This window comes from Mchenga conophoros, linkage group LG13 (assembly GCF_057382185.1).
Source record: "Mchenga conophoros isolate Kocher_MC1m ecotype Shallow Benthic linkage group LG13, M_conophoros_male_GT1.1, whole genome shotgun sequence".
Lineage (NCBI taxonomy): Eukaryota > Metazoa > Chordata > Actinopteri > Cichliformes > Cichlidae > Mchenga > Mchenga conophoros.
The window spans coordinates 13,208,738-13,233,146 of record NC_140538.1 but is presented as its reverse complement, the minus strand read 5'-3'; the positions used below and the strand labels follow the sequence as shown (position 1 = coordinate 13,233,146).

The following is a 24,409-nucleotide window of genomic DNA, read 5'->3' as shown; positions in this document are numbered from 1 at the left end:
ACAGCCGCTTTGCATTTATAAGAGAGAGGAGGTGCAGCACAAATTACCTTTAAAAAAAAGTTATGCCTTTTTTTTTAACGGCTACCCTGAGGTACCCCTGAGCAAGGTACCGTCCCTACACACTGCTCCCCGGGCGCCTGCTTAGTGGGCTGCCCACTGCTTCACTGAGTGAATGGGTCAAATGCAGAGAAAAACAAGTAATTTCCCCATGGGGATCAATAAAGTATCCATTATTATTATTATTATTAATAATTGATTTTTAAAACATTTTATGAATTTTTTTAATCCACCTGTGATAACACTATCAGATTCTACACCGGCGGGGTGGTATTTTTCCAAATATTTAATTTCATTGACAGATCTGCATAAATCTAAAATATGTATTTTTTCATCAGCGCAATTAGAAAAATAGACTGCCCATAAAAGTCAAATACTACCACTTCTACATATCTAATATTTGATATATTAGAATAAGGCGTTCAATACTTTATTTAAAGCACTCTGCTTGTCATAATCAGATTTTTAAAAGTCCCTCTGATATCCATAAAGACTAGTATTTGGGGATAACACAAACATTTTCTCTCAGAAAAAGAACTGCAGTCATTTACTTCTTTCCCCCCCGAGGATAAAATAATTATACCCAAATATGTTATAGGAAGATTACCCTAATATGGAGATTTAAATGTTATAAAGCTGGAGATTGCATTGCTACAGACATCAGAGGCGTTAATATTTAGGTGTCGTTTCGTTAGGCGTTCATAAATAGGCTTATCCAAAGTTTATGTGGGCTAATCTTTGCTCTCTCTCCCTCTCCTCTCTCTGATCGCGTCTCTCACTCTCTAAGAATAAGCCCAAGCTCCTCCTCTTTATGTTAATGTGACAGTAGCATCTCCAGCTCTGAGACAAGCCTCCGCTCATTCTGATTCAAGTATGTGATCTGTTTTTCCACACACGGACCCCGTCTACTCTTCTTTCATCCCCCTCTCTCCTCTTCGGCACGCTCCATGCGCAGTTCACACTCTCCAAAGTGTATGCGTGTGTTCGGCCAAGTTACTTTCTTAAATAGTTGACTTTGAAGTTTACTTATTCTCCAGTTCTTGGTCATGACCACTATGGCAACTCCTGCGCCTCCGGCTCTGCTGCCCGCAGCTCCACTCGGGCACCACCCGGCGCCAAGTTCCGTGTCTCCGGCCACAAACTCTCCGCCACCTGCGGCCACCTCCGCCGCTTCCTCCCCGGCTCCTCCGGTGGCGCACCCGGCGCTGCTTCACCAGTTCAGGGCGGACCTCTTACTGCCGAACGGGACCCCGTTAAAGAGCGGAGGAGCTCCGGTGTCCAGCAGCGCTAAGCCCGTGTACGCCACTGCGTCGCCCGTAGAGAGCACGCCGCAGAACAACGAGTGCAAACTGGTGGAGGTGAAAGGTGCCAAACTGGCGTCGTTCACGGTGAAAGACAAGGAGCTCATCTGTTTGCCTCAGGCTTTCGACGTGTTTCTCAAACACCTGGTCGGCGGGCTACACACCGTTTACACCAAGCTGAAACGGCTGGACATTACCCCGGTGGTGTGCAACGTGGAGCAGGTCCGGGTTCTTCGGGGGCTCGGGGCCATCCAGCCCGGGGTGAACCGGTGCAAACTTATCTCCAGGCAGGACTTTGAGACGCTTTACAACGACTGTACCAATGCAAGGTGAGGCAGGGGTCCGGGGAGAGGAGAGCGAGGGGAAGGTGGGGAGGGTGGCAGTGTGATGGAGGGTTACCCAGCTCATTATTGAGGGAGGGGGAGTGCAGCAGGTGGGGTTAGCAGATAGCTACAAATATATCAAATTTGGGGATCAAACAGTCAGCAGGTCATGAAAAGGATCACAAAAATCTACATAATAATATAAACGCCATTATTACTAATGACCTTGTGTTATTTTATATCTAATAGGGTATCTCTACACAGTGTGTCTGTTATGTTTCAGAACTTGCCTACAAATGATTCCACTAATTTAAAAGCAAACTCAGTTTCCTTAAAGCTGCTGCATGAGGAAAAATACATTTTCCATATGTTTATTTATTTATTTTAGCTTTTATTGGAGTTCGTGTTTGATTTGATAATAACTGACTTGGGTCCAGTTAACCCCTTTTCATTTGCCACAGCACTGCTGCTGCTGGGGCTGTTACTAATTACCATTTTTATGGATGATAAACACTGTGATGGTGATTATGGTGTTGGCGATAATGAATTTTAGTAATCCTTATGAGAAAAACACTCTTAAAAGTTTCTCATGTTATCTGGGAGTCTGATCTCTGGCGCTGACATGCACGCACGCACTACTTCCCTTTCTCTCTGACACACTCACACTTGCACACATTGAATGTGACACTGTCATTCTGAGAAATTGATTCTTCACAGAAATTAATTAATTTTCATTTGGCCCCAAGCGGCAGCTTAAATCAGAACAAGCTCACTCACTCACTCACTGATCCCTTTACTCTCTCCCTCCTTCTCTTTGCCTCCCTCGCTCCATCCCTCTCTCTCTCTCTCCCTTCTTAATAACTTGCTGTCTTATCATATCAACACTCTTTAGCCCTGAGCATCAGAACAGAGGAGATGATTAAATGAATTCTCGGTATTTATGATGCGATTATGTAAATTAGCCTGTTTTGCAGAACTCTGATGGTGACCAGCTACATGGGTCATCAATCCAGTGTGCAGCAGATATGTTTGGATAAAGGGGCTAAATTGGCTGGGATTTGTGGTTTCCTGGTGCCTCAGTCTGCTGTTGTGCAGACCACATGCTCATAACAGCATGAGTTTGAATCCAGAGCAGTGTGGATTAGTCTTAGTTTGGGGAATTTATATTGTTTGATGGTTAATCCTAGCTCCTTGGAGCATGAATGATCCAATTTACACCTGCCATTAAATGGAGATGGAGAATGCATCTAGATGTGCGCTGATAAATGCCAAAATACCGATTCTGCAATGTTTAAATTACTTTTTTCCCCCCAGTTCTTTAGATTTACTGTTTGTAGGTAAGATCATTCCAGTGTTTTGATATGCCCTCATTTTATTTCATCTTTAAGCCGTTTTTGGTTTTTAAGTCAAAGTGTGGGATTTAAGACAAGCTTTGACTTGTTGAGCAAGCCCAGAAAAAAAACTCCAAAAAGAAACATACTATTGTGAGAATCAGCTTCCAGCTTTACATGCGTGGATTAACACCTGCACTTAAGCATTTGCGGCCCTCCAACCAAGACAAAATCCAGATGCATCTTCTGGCTGCTTGGGGATTTCTTCTATGTCTGGTGTTAATGGGAACGATGTTATACAACCCCCGAAAAATACACATCCTCTGCCGTCTCTAATTATCCACACAACACTCAAACAGCCTTTACTTAATGAGATCTTAAAACATCACTCGTCTGAAATCTTCAAACGACTTCTGTGATTCTTTGTCTGAAGGCTTCAAGTGTGCTGCGGTAGCCATTAGTATCAGCTCCACCTGCATTAGAAGTTTCTAAGTAATCCCCAGCGTGGACGGATCGACATACAATAGCAGGTAAAAAGTGAAACTCACGATGGCTTTTGTTTAAAGATTTCTGACCAAAGCGAAAAGTTTCAAGAACATCTCAGAGATTTTGATGATGCAGCTTTCCGACCACGTCAAGGCTGACTGAGGTTCCTGTTACTGATTAAGACAGCCATCACTTATTATTTTCCAGTTCACTACAGTGAGACAGGCTTGAAAAAAATACCAGCCTTGTCTGATAGTTTAACATGACTAACAGAATGCTTTACATGGCTTTCATCCTGCTAGTTATTCTTTGGGCCGTTTGTTTATTCATTGGTCCTTTTTTTTTTTAGATTAAAATGAAGTGGTTTTTTGAAGCAGTGTCCTCTGTTTACCGTTGTCTTTCCTTCTCCTCTTTGTCTCACTGTTAACTCCTGCTGTGCACACACACACACACACACACACTGACCACTGACTCATCAAACCATGAAGAAGGGCCGACTTCACCCTCACTCAAAGCCTAGTTATAATTCATGCATAGGTGACACACAAACACACTCTCTGTTAACACGCACACACAGAACTCACATGGTCACGCCTGTGTGTTTGCTGGCTTTGCTGCTAAATGACATTAGTTCCACAGTGAGAACATGGCGTGTAGGAGGCAACCTGATCCTCCATCCTTTTCTTTCTCCCTGACAAAGGAACAGTTTCATTCTCTGTTAGTAACACACATCAAATAGCTCGCTCAGGTCAAAGTGTGTGTGTGCATATAGTTTACAGATGCCCTATAAGTATTCATTATGCAGTGTCCATATATGCCTACCCTCCTGAATGTTACATAAAAGTAGTGTAACATGGCAAACTGATTACGTTAATAACAACACACTTGAATAGTAACACAGGATATATATTTATAAGTAATTGTATTTAAGGTTTGCAACTTATAATGCATTTTTATATTATTTCTATATATGCATTTTTTTTTAACTTGGCACCTGATTTGGACCATGCAGATAGGTTTGTTTGCCCTCATATTTGCATTAAGATTCTTGCCTCCAACCCTGTAAAATGAGGTAAAAGTAATTGTGCAAAGCATTGGAAAATGACATTTAAAAACAAAACAAAACTTAATGGCAATTTTTCCAGAAAAAAGTCCATGTTACAGATAACAACTGGACAGATAGCAGTTTTCAGAGGACCTAATTTCTTCCAAAGAAATTGTCCCTATTAAAACTGCTGATAGTGTGTTATTTTTGATGAACCACAGTACCAAGGTCACATTTTCTTGGGAAATACTGCTGAAAGAGGCCCCTTTTTTTTTCTAATAGCGTGAGCAAAATTCCATTTACCACAAATATATTTGGGTGGAAACAGAAATCCTTTTTTTGGGTAATTTTCAGCTGGCATTCACACGCTTTTCTTTGCAGCTCATGCAGCAGGGGCGTCAACAAAAGCAGAGTCAAATATATGAAGCAGGTGTTAATGTTACTCGAACTTAAATCAAACGACGAATGATGAATGAGACACAGTGGTATGTAGAGTACAACAAAAGCACCCTCTTTGTGTTTCTCGACTTGGCAGTGTCGAGCCAGTGTTTTTGTGTGTGTGTGTGTGTGTGTGTGTGTGTGCGCATGGGAAGGTGGACTTCTCAGAGCTGAGCCCCACTGCCATGCCATAACTCACTGTCAAAGTCAGCAGTGTTAGGATGAAGGGGCGGAGGGCTGTGTGTATGCCCATGTGTGTTCGAGTGTCTGTGTTAGGCTGGGGCGGTTAGCTCAACTTTAACCTCATCGCTCTTTTGATGTTTTATAGAGACGAGCACGATGAGATAGAGAGGGCCTCCATGTCTTCCACTGTGACAGGTTTTAATGGAGTACACATACTTTTCAAACGCACAGACACACTCAGTCTTGACACAGCTTTGACCCTGGAATGCGGGACAGGAATGTGAAGCGGTATCAGTTTAGGAGATCAGATTTTTTTGCCATGATCAAACGTCCTCAAAGTCGAGCCCCACTGTGTGTGTGCGTGCGCACGTCTGTCTGTGTGTGTGTGTTGTCCTGCCTGCTTCTTTCATGACATCATCACGCAGGCTTTCCTAATAACAATGGCGCAGAAAGCTTTTTCAGCCCTCGATTTGAGAGGAAGATCACAACATCAATCTTTCCCTGCCTTCTGTAACCACCAACATAAGTCTTCCTGCGTACAGCAGCGACATTATGATTTATCAAACCGGACCGTGACGGCGAATACAAACCCATGTGATAAACACAGATTGAAAGGATGGGAGCATGGGAGCTGTAAAGCGCCTCTAATATATTCAAAACAAAATCTTGTTTGAGCAAGTTCTCTTATTTTTTTTTCCCTCGCTCTCTCTCCCCACACATTCATATAAACACACACACACACACACAGCTGCTACCTATCACCACCTCAGTCCCTCCAAGCTAGTAGCTGTTCCACTGTTCCACTGTTTTGACTGTAACACTTCCTCTTCTTTCATTACTTTTCTCTTTCCCCTGTGTGTGTGTGTGTGTGTGTGTGTGTGTGTGTGTGTGTGTGTGTGTGTGTGTTAGCAAGGATAGAGATCTGTCATCTTTGTTGTGTTTTGTTTCTGTTCCACCTGCACTAAGCTCCAGCTGCCATGTTTGGCGTTTCATGTTTCAGGTAACACACACACACTAAGCTTGGAGAGCAGAACTCAATGTACAGAGCACCTTTATTTAAAAAAAACTGTGTGTGTGAGTGTGTGTGTGTGTGCATGTGTGGCCAGAGCGTTGGCATGAGGGAGGACGTCTGGGTGAGATTTTAATTAAAGTTTGAGACAAAGAGGTCATAAGCCATACACCCCCTCCTCTGCACACACACACACTCACACACACCTTACACACACACACACACACACACACACACACACAATGAACTGTTTTCTCTCTCCCCCCTCCTCTCTCTCATTCCATCCCCTCAGCTTGATGACTTTTCCATGAAAGGCTTTTTCATTAATCCTACCTCAGGGAACCGGTGCTCTCCAACCACACACACAAACACACACACACACACACACACACACACACACACACACACAAACACACTTGCATGCACAACACACACATAGACCTCCCTCCATGGGTCACTTTGATGTATCAACGCACTTGCAGACTAAACACAAAATTAGGTTTGAGTTCTTTATGCCCCCTAAAATGCAACATATACAAAGCCGCACACACACACACACACACACACATACAAAACACACCCACCCATCAGCGCAGACACGCAGAGGCCATTAATTAGTGTGTGCAAATAAACAGTTGTAAGGGAAAGGGAAGCGGCTGCAGTAAAAACCAACCACGGTCTTTTGGTCTCTGTGTATTTTATTTCCCCCCACTGATGTTCACTACTGCATTTGTGTGTGTTTGCGTGCATCTGTTTGTGTGTGTGTCTTCATTTAAGGTGTTTCAACATCAGTTGCGGTGGAACTGTTACTTTACCTTCAAACCTGAGACCTAAAAATACATTTCCTGCTTTTGTTAAGCCCAGTATGCTGCTCTATAAGGACTGCAAAAGAATATTGTTTGTCATTTGAATGCGCCCCCCACCTTCACAAAAACTGCACATACTCCCACACAAACACACGTGCATGCGCACACGCACACAAAACACATACTTACAACTTTATCCCACTCACACATCCCTGCTGTATGTCTTTCATGTCGTGTGCGTGGGTATGCGAATCTACCTGAGTGTGTCTGCATGCTTGTGTGCGTCTCACTGTCTGCGTGTGTGTGTGTGATAGTGTGAGATATCTGATGTCAGCTGTCACATCCCAGTCGGTCTGGGCCCATAATAAGAGACAATAATAACAACTCATTAAAACCGAGGGCAGGAACTGTGGAGCTCATCGGCTCATCAAATTAACCTTTGAACACTTCATACACACGCGCGCGCACTCACACAAACCCATACACGACCCCGCACATGCACACACTCACATTCCGATGTGCACGCACACGCACGCCCACACACACACTCACAATCTACCTGTTTTTCTCCCACAGTTAGTGACTACACAATCTTTCTCTCTGTCTTTTTGTCTCTCTCCGTCTCCCCCCTTCTCAGCCAGTGGGTGTGTCAACAGGGGATTGGTCCTTTCTGCTGTGTAATTGATGAATTATATGCAATATGCAAATGAGGCGCCATTAATCTCCTGACTGACAGCTTCGTTTATGGGGCCTTAATGACGGCTGGATTAGATTCTAATTAAAATCTGCTCAAAGACACCCCACGCTAGGAAGCTGCTGCTGCTAGTCTATCTCTCTCCCCCCCCCCCCTTTTTTTTTTTTTTTACTCTTTCCCACCTTTTCTTACAATTTCAAACTCTCCCTTTTATTCACCTTTTCCTCTCGCTTTACACTCCTTGTCTTGCATCAACTTTTCAACTGTTCTCTCTGTTTCTTCAGCGCTCGGTCACTCCGTCTTCATCTCCTCTTGTTCCCCTCGCTCTGTCTCGCACTTGCCCACAGACTCATGTTATGTCAGGTTGCTATGAAAGGAGATGAGGTACGCTGGTTGTCATTAAGCCTGATGTGGCCCGTGTCATTTCCCCTGTCAGGACATTCACACCGTTTAGTCAGAGCCAAAGTGATGCCTGACAGCTTTTCACATACTTCCTCTAAGATTGATTGAGCATGCCCGGCTCAATCAAACCGCACACCCGCGCACACAAGACAAGAATCCATGTGAATCTGCTTGTAGTCAGTGTTTATTGAGGAAAAATTGTGGCACGGCGGGGAAAGAGGACTGAATGAAGGAAGGATTGAAGGAAAGAGGAGGCGAGCAAACACATTTAATAAGCAAACAAATGAATGAGTAAGCTGAACAGTAATGAGGTGCTTTATTGATGCCATAGGGAAACTCGTTTTTTGCTTGCTCGTATCCACAGGGAGGTCAGATTTGCTGTACAGCAGCCTTCCTGGAACCGGTCGGGTTTCAGTGTTTTGCTTGTTGACACTTCAGCAGGATCAGAGGTTTACAGGCTGAAGGACACTTTCTTTAACCGGGCCACCCATCTCAGTCTCGGCATGAAAAAGTGACTAAGTGGGTAAAGTATTAAACTGCCTAATTATTAATGCATGCTTGTGTTTTCCGCCTGCAGTTCAAGGCCTGGACGACCGCCCAAGAGGCTGCAGAGTGCGACAGAGGGCGGGACTCACCACATGCTGTCTCACAGTGGTCTGATGCATGCTGGGATTATACCTCCTGCAGGTGACCACCCAGACCTACACACACACACACAAACACATAAATCGAGCATATTTTCTGAAGAAACAATATCACAACAGTGCATGAGCACAGTAAACTATTATGACAGTGTGTGTCTTAAATTACCAGTATGGCATCATGTGTAGTGCAGGGCATGTTCTTAAAAGAGTATAGGAAAGAAGCAAGTTTTGTTTTACACATATCACAATAAATTTCTTATTAAATTTTGACTTTCACCTTGTTTAACTGGCTGTGATAGTTTAACAATCAATATTTTCAGGTTCTGGTATTTTGTGTTTTCTCAATAATTTTTTGTCTACAGTAAGCGACTCACAAACGATCCCGATGTGTGCCCTTAGTCGGCATATTGATGTAAAAAAGCTGCTGCACGTAGAAAAAAGATGATTTGTTTAAGCAGGACAATCAGAGGAGGAGTACATATGTAGTGCAGTCAAATAATCGTCAATAAAGACGAATGAACAGTTGGTCCAACCACCTGGTCTTTCAGGAACAGAAATAGAACAGAAATAGAAAGGAAGGCACATTTATTAATTTAAAAAAGTGAAAAAAATGTAATTACTGACACGTATGAAGTTGCAGTGCAATGTTTAAATGTGGGGAAAAAATTTGAATAAATGAAAATGCACTTATCAAAATAATATTTTATTTAATGTATATATATTAATTTGATTTTAATGCAAATAATATCTATAATCAGCTTTTTTAAGGTTTGTTCACATAGTTTCATGTATTTCAAGATTAACTATTTAATATGGTGAGAAAATTACTTTAGTATAGCTGTTACTTATAAAGACATTAACATTTAAGTAAACAAAACTAATATTAAAGTTTAATAATGGAAACATCTGTGATTGTATTCCATATTCAAGAAGTAAAGGAGAAAGCCTGTGTAATCACCCCTTTACACAATTTTTTCTGATGTCAGGGTTCACCAGACAAATCCCTCCTAGTGACACGTTGTTGCTTCAGACAAGAGTAGCGGTTAGCAAAGTTCAAAAACTGTTCTTGCTTCAGCTTTCAGAGTGAAAGCAGTGATCTGGCAGCCAGCTGAGTTACCCCATCAGTTTAAAAAAAAAAAAAAAGAACAGGTTGCTTATGCAGAATGGGGCGGGTTTCACCGCTTTTCCAAGCAGACCCCCGTGATGGCACATTTTACCCCTCATCAATAGTATGAGGAGGTGGGGTTCGGGGAGGTGACCGCTGTGTTGATTAATAAAATTAGCATACGCACTGCTGACATATGAGAAACAACTCATAACTTGCAAGCTTGGTCTTTTTTTCTTGAATTATAAGTACAGCGTTCCCTGTTAAGCCCTCTGTTGAACTGGGTTAGAATCATAATCTCTAAAAGCTCTGAAACCTCTTTGAAATTCATTTTATAATTGAAGTGAGGATGTGTTTAGCTTGGTACTGTAAACCTTTAAGTTCTTATTGTGTAAAGGAGACTTTAAATCGTTATTTGTGCTTTTCAGTATGAGTTAGAATTTATGATCAATTTGAAGTGTTTGCACATCTGGCACTTAAACTTTTACAATCTGAAGCTGCATGTTACATTTATATTCTGACTTTCGATGAGCAGTCTGCTAAAGGCCATGGCGCTGCTTGTTTTAGTCACGGTTTTGTGTTTGAGTCCCTTTTGTAGTCTGTGTGTGTTTGTGTGTGTGTGTGTGTGTTGCAAAGAGAAAGGGAGAAAAGTAATTGTTGGCACCTCACCGCTCTCAAAGTTGCCCTTGGCTTTGTGCTCTTCACTGCAACCTGATCTTTTCATTCCCCGCCTCAAAAGAAGCCATTTTCTATTAGCCTCCGCTTCCTCTCACTGTTCAAAGGTGCTTGAGTGTGTATGTGTATTTGCGCGCGTGTGTGTGTGCGTTGTGTCTGCGCGAGCGTTCAAGAGCATCTTTCTCAGTGGGAAAAAAGAGTCTTTTTCCACCAAAGGAGAGGGCACGGCGGCAATGTCAGTGCTACTGATTAGAACTGGCCACATGAGAGGGGAGAAGGAGACAGAGAGAGGGAGGACATTTGAGCGTAAAAGGCAGGGGAAAATCTTTGATGTGATCCTCCTTAGTCTCTTTTTCTCGCCCTCATGTACTCGCGCACACACACATGCAGCACAGTGGCTTATGTCCCGCTGTGATGCTGACATTTGAAAAGGTAACGTAAGGAGAGGGGATGGGAGGAGAGAAGGGGAGAGGGCAGGAGAGAGAAGAAGAGGAGACGAGAAGAGAAGAAAAAGGAACGATTTTGTTGTGGCTGTCGACGTCTTCAGCTGTTCACCTCAGACACCCGCCGTCTGATGGGAGCGTAGAAAACCACTCAGCAGTTCAGTTTGTTGCAAATGTTTAGACGTATTGAAGACCAGGAAATTAAGACTTACGGTCTGTTTGTGTTTCCTCTGCCGTGTTTGCACAGTTGTGTGGTTTGTCTGAACTTTAATAATTCAACGTGTTTGACTGTGTTAGCACAAGACATATTTAATTTTCTATTTTACAGGGTGATCTGAGGGTCAAACTACCTTCTGGGGTTCAACGCACAAATTAAAACATGGCTCGCATTTTCTCACTCTCTATTACACATTATCCAAAAGTGCACAACCCCCATTAGAAAGTATCTTCACTTTTTGCCTTGTGCGTCTAATTCGTACCGATAACGAAGTTCTCTCTGGATGAAAGGTGGAGCTGCTGCTGCCGCTGCTGAGTGTTATCCTGTGCTCTGTGCTGTGGGATGTGATATCCCTGTGTGGGAGAGATGAATGTCTTGGCTTGTTCCTATCACTGCTGATTCCCTGGCAGACTAAATGGCCAGTGCAGCGGTGCAGTCAGAATGAATGTCTGGCCCCTGTCCTCCTATGACAACCTCCTGCCTACCTACTGCTCTAATCCTCCACCGGGGGCCATTGATCTGGCTCTTATTGATTCTTTTTCTTTCTTTCTTTCCCTCTTTTTCTTCATCTCTGCATCTGTCTCTGTCTCTCTCTCTTAGATCTCTCTGCCCTGGCCAAAAAGATCAAACTGGAGGCGATGGCCGGTTACCACAGCAACCAACAACATGGCGGGCGAAACGGAGAAAACGGCGACCACAACCCCGGACTGGGTGAGTCTCATCCTGTTTTTTTTGGTACGTGCATATGTGAGTGTGTGAGTGTTATGTTAATCACGACCCGCATAACACTGTTGAACACATCTGTGATGCCAAGTCAATACAACTTGAGCAGCTGTGTTTATGAACCAGGCTGATTAAAACCAGGATGTGACATCACCTCTGCAGCCTGTATGTTTCCTTTGAGAGACAGTTAGTAGAAAAACAAACAACAGCAGCAAGATCTTGAGATGAAATGCAAAAAAGGATATCTGGGTGAGGTAATCCAAACAAATATATAAACACATCTATATAAATTACTGCTTCTGTGGTGTTTTTTCCCAGCTTGTAATAATTGACTATAAGGCTGAATTTTCTCCAGCTTGGATTAGTTTGCATATTTGTGGTACTCAATAAGATTCAGGAATCATTTCCTGAAAAACGCAGTTGGTCATCTGCTCTGTGGCCTCAAAACATTGCCGGCAAGTCATTAGTACTTATTAGTCATCCCAATGAGAGAGTGTCGACTCAGACCAGCTTTGTTAGTCACACTTGTTTGCCATAAGGAGAGAAATTAAATCAGGATTTTTCTGGAAAAAGTCTTGCCTTTCAGAGCTGACAAAGGAGTGTGCTCTCATTTACAGTTTGCCCCTGGAAAGCAAAGAATCACCTTCTCATTTTTTTTTTTAATCGAATCCCTGTTGGCTGCTCATTACATGTTCAGATATTCTCCTATTTTAGTCATATGTTAGAAAAACCCGCTCCCTTCACAGTGCCCATCCCTGGCTTTGCAGCGAGGGAGAGCAGCCAGCAGATCTGGAGCATCGGTGCACGGTAGTAAGCACACGGGGATGATAGAGAGATGAATAAGATGAGAGGCTGAAGCCAAATCAATAGTCTTCTCTCTAATTCACTATCCTGAATGCAAACGACAAACGCTGGACAATCGATGGCGGGACGGGCACAAGCACGCGCGTGTGCGCACACACACAACCCCCCCCCACACACACACACACACACACACTCACACACTGTTATCGACAGGTTAAAGCGACATCAGTGTGTTTAGACAGATGACTGGGCTTATGGAGGTCTGTGTGGAATATGCTATCAGCCAGACACACAAACACACACACACTTAACATGTGGAGCACAGCACAAGGCTTTAGGACAGAAATGTCCTAAAAAATGTCCTTACAGTTAAATCACTGTATGTTTAAACCCATTATTACCTTTTTCTTTTTTTTTGCTTTGTGTGTACGGTGCTTGTGTCTGTAAACAATCCCAACATTAAGCATTGTTTACCATTGCATACACTCACTTACAACTGCCTGCATCTGTGCACAGTTAGATGGCATGGTTACCACCAGCCATTATAAACCTGTAAAGCTTAATCACTGTTAATGATAGAGTCAAGTGGAAACACACACACTCTCTCACACACACACACACAAACAGCACAGGCATACATACACACATAAGCACAATGTGTTTTTTCCATACCGCCACCCACTGCCTTATGGGAAGGATAGGCCCCTACCAGAGCTTTAACCACTACAAAGGCAATCTCAGATTACACACACGCACACACTCACAAATGCTGAGTGTGACACCTTATGGGCTGGGGAAGAGCAGGGAGCAGCCATTTCTGCATTTAACAAGATCTTCTGGGAAATTTACAGTAACTGTGTGTTTACAGTAATGGTTTGTTTGGATAAACATAAGAGAGGCACTTTGACTTTTGATGTTTTTAATGAAACATAAGAGAAAGTGATGGGAGGGCAGAGAGAGTGGAGAGGGGGGGATAAAACAGAGTTAGGATGAGGGATAGAAAAATGAAATTTATGGAGGCAGGTGGGATTGGAGTTGGGGTTGAGGGGGGTGACAAAAGTGGAGCGCTGGTTTCAAACCAAGGCTTAATATTTAGAGTTGGCTCATAGTTGATTGTTGGAGCATCTGGTTATTCAGCTCCATTCAGAAAGATCTTTTGTTTGGATTGGTTTCTGCTTTGGGCAAGTGAGAGACTAATCTGCCAAATGCACAAAGCACTGCACATATGTCCAGCGAGCCCAACTCATAAAGTCAACGCCTCGCCCTTTATTTCTTAGTTTGCCTTTTCCCCTTCTTTCATTCTCTCCCTTTTTCTTTCTTCCCTTTTCTCTCTTTATTTGTTCTATTTCATCTCTCTTCTTTGGATAGCCTTTTTTTTTGTTTCCATGCACTCGTTCTATTATTTGTGACAATTGTGCGGAATAGAGTCCAAGATTTTTTCCTTTGTGTTTATAATTACCCAGCGTGCATTGCTGGCCCAGCACCAGGACTGCCATCAGCTTCTTTTGTTCCACTTCCTCCCTGTGTTTCTTTTGTTTTTGTTTTTCCTTTTATTAAATGATAAATATTTATGTCATTTTCTACCCCTCCCCCCCAACAGGATTGTTTGCTTCATGAATAGAAGGACTGCAACAACCCACTAGGGTGCTGTGGAGAGGAAGGATTTTCTTTAAAGATAGTGGATGCTTGTCTTAAAGAGAAGAGCGCGAACGACAGATTGGCCGAGATAATAGGAGTTTAGTTTCAACTGCTGAAAACGTGTTAATTTATGGTAAAGAACACCGGGGTGCTAACAGAAAAGTTATGTGTTTTTCCCTTGACTCCAGCAGGGCTGAATTTGTAGGTTTCTTAGCGCTCAGAAAAAATCTCGAGGCCATCAAAGCCTTTGAGAAACAGCCGTGTCTTCCTCTACTCTGTTGCCTTTTCTTCCTTTCGACATTTTTTTCACGCACATTTTCAAGTTGTGATTTAGAAGCAGAGCAGTCATCCAGGTAATACAACAAAGAGGAATGACGCTGGTTTTCAGATTTATTTCTTGTCATGAGAGATGCTGTGCATTTTCAGTTCAGTAAATGACATTGGGCCGAACAGAGGAAAGCCTTTTAAGATGTGATGGGTAAAAAAAATAAAACAAACACAGCTGAAGGTAAAACGAAAGAAGCCCCACATTTATGACGAGCCAGCCTGGTCTGACTTATGAAAACCAACTGACTGTCTTACTCCATCTTGTTCTCCTTCTTTTTTTTATTCTTTTCTACTCCAGTTCTTGAGCAGTTGCCCTTCATGATGATGTCACATCCTCTGATCCCTGCCAGCCTGGCGCCAGCCTCCGTTTCCATGGCGATGGGCCAGATGAACCGACAGAGCATGCTGGCCAGCATGGCCAACGTGGCGCATCTCCACGCCAACCCCCCTGCCAGGGCTCCCACCTCCGTCATTAAGGTGAACTCAGAGGCCCATCAGCCCGGTGGATCTGACCACGAGCCAGTAATCGCCTGAGTCCGCGTGATGCTCAGGGAAGAAATCAGAGTTTAAGATTTACATCGAAATGTTGTTTCAAAACAAAACATTTGCTAAAACAAATTTCTCCCAACGTTTAACATCCAAAGAACTAGTTCTCATCTCTACATCTTCTAAATGATTCAATCTCTCTATCCTTTACGTGCAAAATTAGGAATCAAGTTATGGATCGCTACCAGAATATAATTAGTCGTTTCTTGGCTTCAGGTCAATCCAATATCTATTTATGCATTTTTCAGATGTGCTGCATACCAACAGAAAATGCAATCCTCTTCGCCAAGTTGATGACTTTGCTTAAAAATAAACCGCTATGTATAATTAAAGAAATTGAACCTGTTAAAATAAATTAGTTTGAAGAGACACATAAAACACATCAAATTAACAAATCACTCACAGTTTTCCCAGTGTCTCATCTCATAATGTTATTAAGTATGGTTTTGATGATTGGTTAGGATGGCTTAAAAGACCTGAAAGTAGATTTCTGGATTCTCGTTTTTGTAAAGTTTGATTTTTGTGAGCTTTGTGTGTCTTTTTATTATCCATAATTTCAGTTGAAATTGTGTGCCACTTTGGTGCTTCTTAGGAGCGAATGCGTGACAGCCCCTCCCCGTCTCCCTCACTGGAGGAAGCTCAGCTGTCGTCCAATCACAGCAGCAGTGTGTCAAGTTCACCATCTCACACAGAACGCACTGCAGAAACTACACGTATGTACTCACTTGTGTACGCATAGTATTGTGGCAGGTTCAATCTGTTCAAAAATACATACATATATATATTATTTATATTTTATTTTCTTAGCTATAACAGGAGCTATAAGTCCGTTAATAACCTTTTTGCGTTGTATGTTTTCTCTCCAGATCCGCTCCATGACGGCCTGTCGTCAAGTCACAGTGTGTTGGGTCATTCTCCTGGTTTAGTGCAGGGGGGCAGAGATACAGATGGGACTTCAGTGGAATACAACAAGGAGAACAAGAGGAGCCACTCTGACAGAGGTAAGACAGTCAGCGCTTGAAGTTCCAAAATCTTAAAGAGTGTGTGTTGACCTCACTGCAAAGGTCAATTTATAACTGCTTTCTGAGAATATATTGTATAGTTAGTCATTAGTCATTTAATAATGCTTACTGATTATTTCTCAGACAGATGAATTGCCTTTGAAACAGGTCTGTCAATGCAGAACAGCAAGCATTCAGTTTCCTTGCAGTTCACCTTCATCCACAGCACATTGTTATTTAAAGGCAATTTAAACACCTCCGTCACCTATCTGAGAGTTTCTCATTAATTATTTATTTTTAAAGAAAGAGGGTTCAACAAGAAAGAAATCAGTATATCAGTAACAGGTCAATGAGCATTCACCGTCTTACCCTTTCTCTCCACTTTCTCTCCTTCTTGCTGTCAGTGGCCCCCAGGCTCCCTGCGGGGAGCAAAGACAAATAATTCTGCAAAACAGGACTCCATTAGACCAGGAAGCGGTGTTACATTAGCGAGCCATTTGCTAGGCCGCGGTCTAACGAGCCAGGCGGCCTCCCGCGCTCTCAGCTGGACCTCATCTGCATAACGACTGCCTCCCTGTCGTTAGGGCCTGCGTTGCCACGGCGCTGCAACGTCAGTTGTTTGGTTCTCTCTGTCAGGGAGGTTTGCATTAGCTTAATGAGGACTGCTCAAGGACAAACAGTCAGCAGAAATCTACTGCGAGAGAAAAAGAGAGAGAGACTGTTTGTATGCGAGTTTGTACGTGTGTGCGTGCATGTAAATGTATTCTAATACGGAATCGCATTATTCAGTAATTGAATCTAAAAATCACAAAGGCCTCCCAGGTACGGTTTCTGATGCTGTCAGGTGTCTGACAGTATTGACAAAGCAGCGAGGGCACCAACAACGTGAGCGCCATGCATCACACGTTGCATTTATGTGATTGATTTTCAATTGATTTTCCTGCATGCAAATGAAACGCATGTGCATTTACTGGATTGCAAACTTTTGTGCTTGACCTAGAACATCACAGGATAGGCTTTACCGTGGATTGAGCAGAGTTTCAAAGAGCACTTCAGCGCTGTCATTCTGTCAATCCATTGTATGATAATCTGCGAGTGTGTGTATGCGAGTCCGTTTTTGGCTGTGTGTGCTGTTTTACTGGTCTTTGAACAACGTATCCATGCAGCAAAGATCAGAGGCCATCCCTGACACCTCACTCCCATTAACCAAACATCAGCAAAATTTTATTCTCTCACTGTCTCTCTCTTTCGCTCCCCCCACTCCCCCTTTTTTCCCTCTTCCGCTGACTGGCAGTCTTCACGTGGTGAAGTTCATTAGCCCTGGGGACGGGTGGGAGAAGAGTAAGAGAGACGGGGTGGGGGGGGGGGGAAGAAGTTGGGAGAAAAGAGAAAAACAGACAGTGACCTTGGTTAGAGAGATGGGTAAATGATCAAACAAGCTGGCAGCTGTGTCTGTGTGTGTATGTGTATGCCAGACCTGTGTGCGAGTGTGAGGTAAAGTAGGCGTAAAACTGTAACTCAATAAAGGATCAGTCACATCCAAGGAGCCTGGGGAGCCCACGCTGCTGACTGCGCACTTCAGCAGCTTCGAATATGTGTGTGTGTGCGTCTGTATGAGAGCCACAGGAGTGTAGTTGGATGCCCTCCGCTGAGCTCGCCAGCACCTGCTAATTACCTTTCTCTACAGAGCAATGCTTTTAGCAAGAAAGAGGGAGAAAGGGGAGGGGGGGGGGGGGGGGTATTGCTTCTCATCTGTGAAACACCTTGAATGTGACAGTTGCCAAGACGTGAGGCCGAGGCAGTGTGGGGAAGGTGGGTGGATTTGGAGCAGAAGATGCTGTGGTCAGCTAAGTGGAGAAAACACTGTCATTTGTCACAGACAGAGAAAACTGCCAGATATCACATCGCACGTTCACACTCGTCTCTGCTCCAATAACTGCCGAACTCCCAGGACGTCTTCGTCCTCGGCGGCTCTGAAGACAGTAGACGCATAAACTGAGCAACTGCCTGATGCAAGGGGGAAAAAAAACATGCAGGAAATGGCTAATCTTCATCTCCCTCTCTGTCACGAATAGGGTACACGCAGTTCTCAGGTTTACAAACAGATGGTCATCCATAATGCAGGTTCTTAGCTGGTTTTATGGGAGATGTCAAGCTGTGGTGCATTATCAATAGGCAGACTGCCATCTAATAAAGGGTAACCACATTTTTAAAACCCCAAACCAGGACGTTTGTGCATGTGTGCACGAACTTGCACGCAGTAATTAGTGTAAACACCTATTTGCTGTTGGGCTTGATGTGTTTACAAGAAATTAAGTAAATTATATTAGTAAGCTAGAAATTTCTGTGCTTTGATTACATATTGTCGCAAGAATGAAGATCTTTTTTGCTGATTTTAAACAAACATTAACCAAGATATACTATACTAATAGGATTGAAGCACACACTTGATAAAAGAGACAGTTGTAAGACAAATTACTAACACAGTAAGTATTGTCAAATATGCATACCACTTTTCAAAGGTTTGCACTTTTGGAAGGAGAATAAATGTTAAAAAAACAAAAAAACAAACAGTGCCTAGACCACAAAATACATTTGGAAGCTCAAGAAAATCGAATCGATTTTTATACGTGTACATTATTTAAATCACTCCTTCTTTGCAGGAGGCTTTCAGCTGAAGTGTTTTGCTTTTATAATCTATATGAAATACGCTTTGTCAACTTGTATTTAAAATTATCAACTATCAAGATCCACTTTCTAGCTTTTTCCAGAGCTCTCTATTGTCTCTTAGTGTATGAAGAATATATTAGAGTAAATGACGTACCAGTTATCATGATAAATATAAATGTGTAAATTGAAAGTCTCATACACTTATAGCCTTATCTTTGTTTTCTCAAAGTGGTATTTACCACGGTCAGTAATTTACTTTTCTTGCTCTAATAATTTTGTTATTGATCCTTACTTCACATAATGAAGTGATGGCACCCCTGTGTGTGATTCCTTAAGAGTCTGTGTGAAGGTGAAAGCCATGGGCTCACTGTGGTAAACTGATTCAGTCAGATGTGCATCAGCCTTACAGACTAGACATCAAACTGTCTCTCTTGCCTCCAGATAACACCTCCTTGGCCGCTGAGACGACCAGGGAGAGCTGTGATAGACAAGTCTACCAGAAACCCCCATCAAGCAGGGAGGGCTGTGAGAGGGTTTCTTACCCGGCAGGACAGAAGCTCCCAGCAGGTCTTCACCACACTCCCTTCATCTTCCCGGAAGGCTTGTCCTCCATAGAGACCCTGCTCACGAACATCCAGGTGAGGCTCTGCCGGGCTTTATTGTTATTATTATACCCCAAGATGAATAGGAAGAGAGATGAGCCACTCTTTGGGATTTCCTGAAATGGTAAATAGTAGACATTTAGGATATGCAGTAATTCAGATGGGCGTGTGCTGACCTGCTTCTCAGATTATACATCTTTGTTATAGTATAGTCACAATGAAAGCCCTCTCTGGTTGGGTTTTCACAGGGAGAAAATAAATAACCCATCTGACCCTGAAGTGATGGCAGTTAAAAGACCAGCATTTTTTCCCACTCGGTAATCCTAACCGAATGTGATGACAGACAAAGATTTGCCCCTAAAAAAGATTAATTGTGATTGTTATACTTTTACAATTAGGAGACTTTTTATGTTAACATGAAATGTTCAGAAACACCGTCTTTTTCAATTTGTATTAGTAAGGTTCAGCTGGTAAAGGGTTTACTTTTTTAATGTTGGTGTAACCTGTTGCTGTGTGTCTGTGTGTCTCCAAGCAGGGTCTACTGAGAGTTGCCATAGAGAATGCCAGGGCGCAGGAGAAGCAGGACCAGCTGGAGAGGACAGAGTTGAAGATGGAGCTGGTCCGAGAGCGGGAGCTCAGAGAGACCTTGGAGAGACAGCTTAGCATGGAACAGAAAAACAGAGGTAGGCTGCTCCACATACAGATGAGTTAGAAACAAATGTCAGTGCTAACTCGAGATTTTGTCTCTGGAAATTATTCTAGTTGGCAAGTGTTGATTGGAGTGTTACATTTGGCCCTCGTGAATTTATTAACTCTGGCACGGTGTGGATTTTACTGTCGAAACACTGACAAAATCGGCCGTGCAGCTAAACAAGAGTGGTCTAATCCACTTGTAAAGCTGACAGGACGTCCATTATCGGGAAAATCAGATAAGGAAGTGAGGACCCCTACTGTATATTACCCCTCAAGGCATCTGCAGAGGTGAATTAGACTAAAGTTGGCAGTCTGCTACAAACTAAATCAAGTTTGGCAAGTTTACAAAAGCTGTCGTATACGGCACGGTCAGACAAAATTCCAATCAAGGACAGTTTGGTTGATGAGGACACACCAGGTGGGGAAGCATGCAACTTGTGGTGGAAAATGACCACAAAACACAAAAACTGAAAGAGCCGCGTGATGTTGCTTACCTGTTGCAGGGGTTTTTGAGCAAATGCAGAGTTTGCTATACTTTAATAGCATGTTGACCTCACTTACTAAGGTCAAAGTGCCATCAGAGCTTTTGTTGCAAATATCCACCAAGGTCAGAAAGCATCCAACACTGCATGCAAGTCAAGCATTAAAAAAAGCACCTTAATATTTTGATTGCAAAGTTTGAACTTTTCTGACATCCTTTCACACTCTTGGCCGTCTGCTTGTTCCTTTCTTCCTCTTCTTTTTTAAGTTCTTATCCAGAAGCGCCTGAAGAAGGAAAAGAGGAGTAAAAGGAGACTACAGGAGGCCCTGGAGGAGGAGGTGAAACTCCGTGATCAGGCAGAGCACAGTCTCCTGCACACTGCCAACACACACACAGGTACAGAAATGGTTTTGACTCAGAATTTATTTAAGTGACTAAATCCTTCGTAATTCTTCTTTTCATATCTAATATTGCCCAAGCCTTCACTACAGTGTAGCCTTGACTGTTCATTAGCCTCTAATTAAGTGTCCTTATTAATTAATGGCCAAGCTACAGGCCATCAATCATCAGCAGCCCCTCCCCACACAGAGCCTGTGACCCAGGACTCGGATGGGAACAACCACGATGACAGCAGGGTGGACACTAAGGCAACAGTACAAGGTACAAGTGTCCAGATAACGAAGGCAGCTTTCTCAGTATGTAGAGGTGAAAACAGGCGTCACATTGTGATTAAAAAAATTGTGGAAAAAATCCTGCACAAAAGCTGTCACTGCTGTAATGTTCTGCCACCAAAAGACAACTTAAATGTGATTAATACAGGAAATGCAAACAGAAATGCACTAAACTTAAAACTTTAAACAAGTGGGGACTAATTGATTTAATATTAATGGCTAAAAACTGACGTAATGTTCCCAAAAAATACATATACATAGTGGCAGGAATTTATTTAGCAGCTATCGACCAAGCTGGGGAAGGAGATTTCTTTATTTCACCTACTCACTGCTTTTGATGCTTAACTGACCGGTCTACTGGAAGAGTTTTCAAAGATTTCACAGGGAGACCACTCCTGAGAAATTGAACAAAATGAAATGAAGCATGAGACAGTTTTCTGAGGTTGCCGGTTTAATGGAGACAGGCATTTAATATATTTATTTTGCCACCTTTATTGTCTTCATAGATTAATGAGAAAATCCCACATGTAACATCTTAAACAGACAGAAAAAGAAATGGCCATGATCTCTAGCTCGGCCTCATCAAAAGAGTGCATGGTTTCAGCCCACCTCTGCTCCGCGCTGTGCCAAGACCGCCATACCAAACAGCGTGCTTGTTCAAAAGCAATTTTTAATTGAATGTCAGTGAAGCAAGAAGAGAACTGGCCACTAATTAATGGCTGTCTTAATTGTCCTCATGACGAGTTTGTTTGGACATCATTTGCATAATTAACACCCAGTAATAAATCATTTAAAGGGGAATTGTCTGTCAGACAGCAGGGCAGGATGTGCTTCCTTTGTGCCAGGAAGTTTTATCGCCAAAAATGGAGATCAGCGGCAGAAAAACACTTTCAACTGAGCCTTAATAATGTTCTTTTGTTAATGATCTTTGCTTGTGGCTCTATAGGACCTTCTCGATATTGAAATTAGTGAATGAATTGGATCCAGCACCGTGCCTTTTACTGTTAGAATAATGCTTGTCTCCCCTGAAATTGACAAATGTTATTGTGCTGAAATTTTATTCATTATCGTTTTTATTGTTTCAGAGGGGAGAGTGTTTCTGCAAACCACTGGGATGTACTGAAGAGGATGGATGGATGGATGGATGGATGGATGGATGGATGGATGGATGGATGGATGGACGGACGGATGGATGGACAGAGTAATGAAATTTCTTCATTCATGGGAAATACAATCGACAGGCATGCTCAGTCGCGCAGTGGCATCTCCACATCCCCAAGAGGACCCCTTCCTACATTTTCAAGAGTGACATTTGAACTTTCTCATTGTTCTCTTGTTTAATTTATTGCATTTATCACCAAATTCTAGTGGGAAAAGTACTGATGTTGTGTTTGACTGTGTTTCTTTCAATCAAGGTTTTTAGATCCTAGACGAAAATGACCATAGTTGTTTTTTTGTCAGTGCTGTTTATCTCGACACAAGTGATCGATATAACTTGTAACAGAGTTGTGTACATATATATAGTCATCATTTTTGTTATCGCTATCAGGAAGAAAAAAAAAACTCATAATGGCATGTTGTACAGTCAGGAAATGACTTGTATTGTGTATGTTATGCAGTAGTGCAGTTTGACAATACAAACAATACAAATCCTTTTTATTAAATTGTGTCACTGTTTCTTTCTTTATTTTACTAGTGTAGTCTCCGATGACATTTTTCATTTTGTTTGTCTTCATTTCTAATTTATGGATTTATATTAAACTTTTTGTAAAAAGTTGCCTGAGTGGAGGAAGAGATGGTCCATGTGTATTATGCATTGTGAGGGTATGGAGAGGGACGTGGCATTGATTCTTGCTCCATCCTTAAAACCTTCCACGCAAGTATTGATGGCAAAGAGCAGGGTCATAACTGACAGGCTGATTAATGACACATGTTGAAAAGACACAATAGTTCTCATTAAGAATGGATCATTTTGAGTCAACAATTAGTAGTTGGCACCTTTTTTTTGTTAAGAACTTGACAACAACTTGTGGAGGAAAATAGTACACTTGTGGCTATTTATGGTCTTAGTATTTATGCAGGAGACAGAACCCTGCAAAATCAAACTAATCAATAGGATTTTTTTTAATTGAACTCCTGTAAAGTCTTATAAGATAAATCCAGTGTAGCTTTCAAAAAAAGTGTGTGCCTACTTACAGGTATAAGATATATTTGGCTTATAAAATGAGGTCAGAGCAGTGAAACCAAAGTGTGTGTGTGTGGTTTAAGAAGTGTTGTTTTACTGATGCAGATGTTAAAAGCATGGATATATAATATATTAAGAGGCATTACAGATCAAAAGTGCTGGCAGTTTAGAGACTTTAGAAGCAGTTGCCTTGAAGACATACTCAGGAACTCGGCTCAGGAGGAATATTAAGTTTTCTAAAATCCCAAACAATACATTTCTCATTGCTCTGAAACCATTTGTTGTGCCAAAAAGAAAAGGAATCTTTGCACTCAGCCAGGCTTTGCTCATGTAACCTTGTCTAAATGTGCAGTGTGCCATTTCCTGGACACAGGCAGATAAGCTGTGATGCAGGACGAAAACAATACCTCTGTTATAAGCAATTCTTCCTGAATACAGAATGGCTGACAAGTGAATAGCAATGATTCACATAAATGAATGTATGAATGAGTCATCAGCTTTTCAGATGACCACCTCAGAGGCTGTCTTGACTAAAAAGGTTTGTGACTTCATTCAGCAGCGCACTACTCTTTCACACTCCCTTGTATCTCTCTCTGTCTCTCTGACACACACATACACCCACACACACACACACACATCCCTCACAATTCACCGAGTGGCATTGTCCTGCCAAGAGATGTGTAATGGAAAAGATAAATGGAGGATAAAGCTAAGGTGACAGGACTGAGCATGCATGTGTATATGTGTATTTGCATGTGCGTGTGTGTGTGTGTGTGTGTGTGTATGTGTGCCTGCATGTGTGCACTGCACAACAGACCAGCAAACCATCTGCTCATCTCCTCTTAATGAACAAAGCAAACAGCAGGAGTCAAGGCTGTCTCCAAATCTGGAGTCTCTTTATTGGTAAGC

The 24,409-nt window shown here is 42.4% G+C and overlaps 1 protein-coding gene and 1 long non-coding RNA gene across 5 annotated transcripts; one reads left to right on the top strand and one right to left on the bottom strand.

Moving 5' to 3' along the window:
• The first annotated feature begins 905 nt into the window (after positions 1-905).
• On the top strand, positions 906-22,979 carry dachc (dachshund c). Of its 3 annotated transcripts, none has more exons than XM_085296556.1 (11): positions 906-1,687; positions 8,653-8,762; positions 11,760-11,870; positions 14,950-15,128; positions 15,790-15,910; positions 16,064-16,198; positions 19,310-19,506; positions 20,006-20,153; positions 20,912-21,040; positions 21,194-21,304; positions 22,401-22,979. In XM_085296556.1, exons 1-11 carry the CDS (start codon positions 1,104-1,106, stop codon positions 22,436-22,438), a joined length of 1,863 nt encoding a protein of 620 aa, XP_085152682.1. In that variant the 5' UTR covers positions 906-1,103; the 3' UTR covers positions 22,439-22,979. The 3 variants fall into 3 exon arrangements, with proteins under 3 accessions (XP_085152682.1, XP_085152683.1, XP_085152681.1); XM_085296557.1 differs by having other exon boundaries at positions 20,003-20,153; positions 21,233-21,304; XM_085296555.1 differs by having other exon boundaries at positions 20,003-20,153.
• On the bottom strand, positions 15,089-16,772 carry LOC146560931 (uncharacterized). Of its 2 annotated transcripts, none has more exons than XR_014894820.1 (3): positions 16,568-16,772; positions 16,036-16,114; positions 15,089-15,197 (listed from the first exon to the last, which is right to left on the bottom strand). It is a non-coding gene; the product is annotated as an uncharacterized LOC146560931 (long non-coding RNA). The 2 variants fall into 2 exon arrangements; XR_014894821.1 differs by lacking the exon at positions 15,089-15,197 and adding an exon at positions 15,860-15,954.
• Positions 22,980-24,409: the final 1,430 nt, after the last annotated feature.

What these genes read in the sequence shown, in the direction of transcription:
- dachc (XM_085296555.1), top strand. Translation starts at nt 1,104, where the DNA reads ATGACCACTATGGCAACTCCTGCGCCTCCGGCTCTGCTGCCCGCAGCT. An exon ending in CGACCACAACCCCGGACTGG is followed by an intron (nt 11,871 to 14,949) that starts GTGAGTCTCATC and finishes TTTCTACTCCAG; the next exon opens with TTCTTGAGCAGTTGCCCTTC. An exon ending in CACTAAGGCAACAGTACAAG is followed by an intron (nt 21,305 to 22,400) that starts GTACAAGTGTCC and finishes TTATTGTTTCAG; the next exon opens with AGGGGAGAGTGTTTCTGCAA.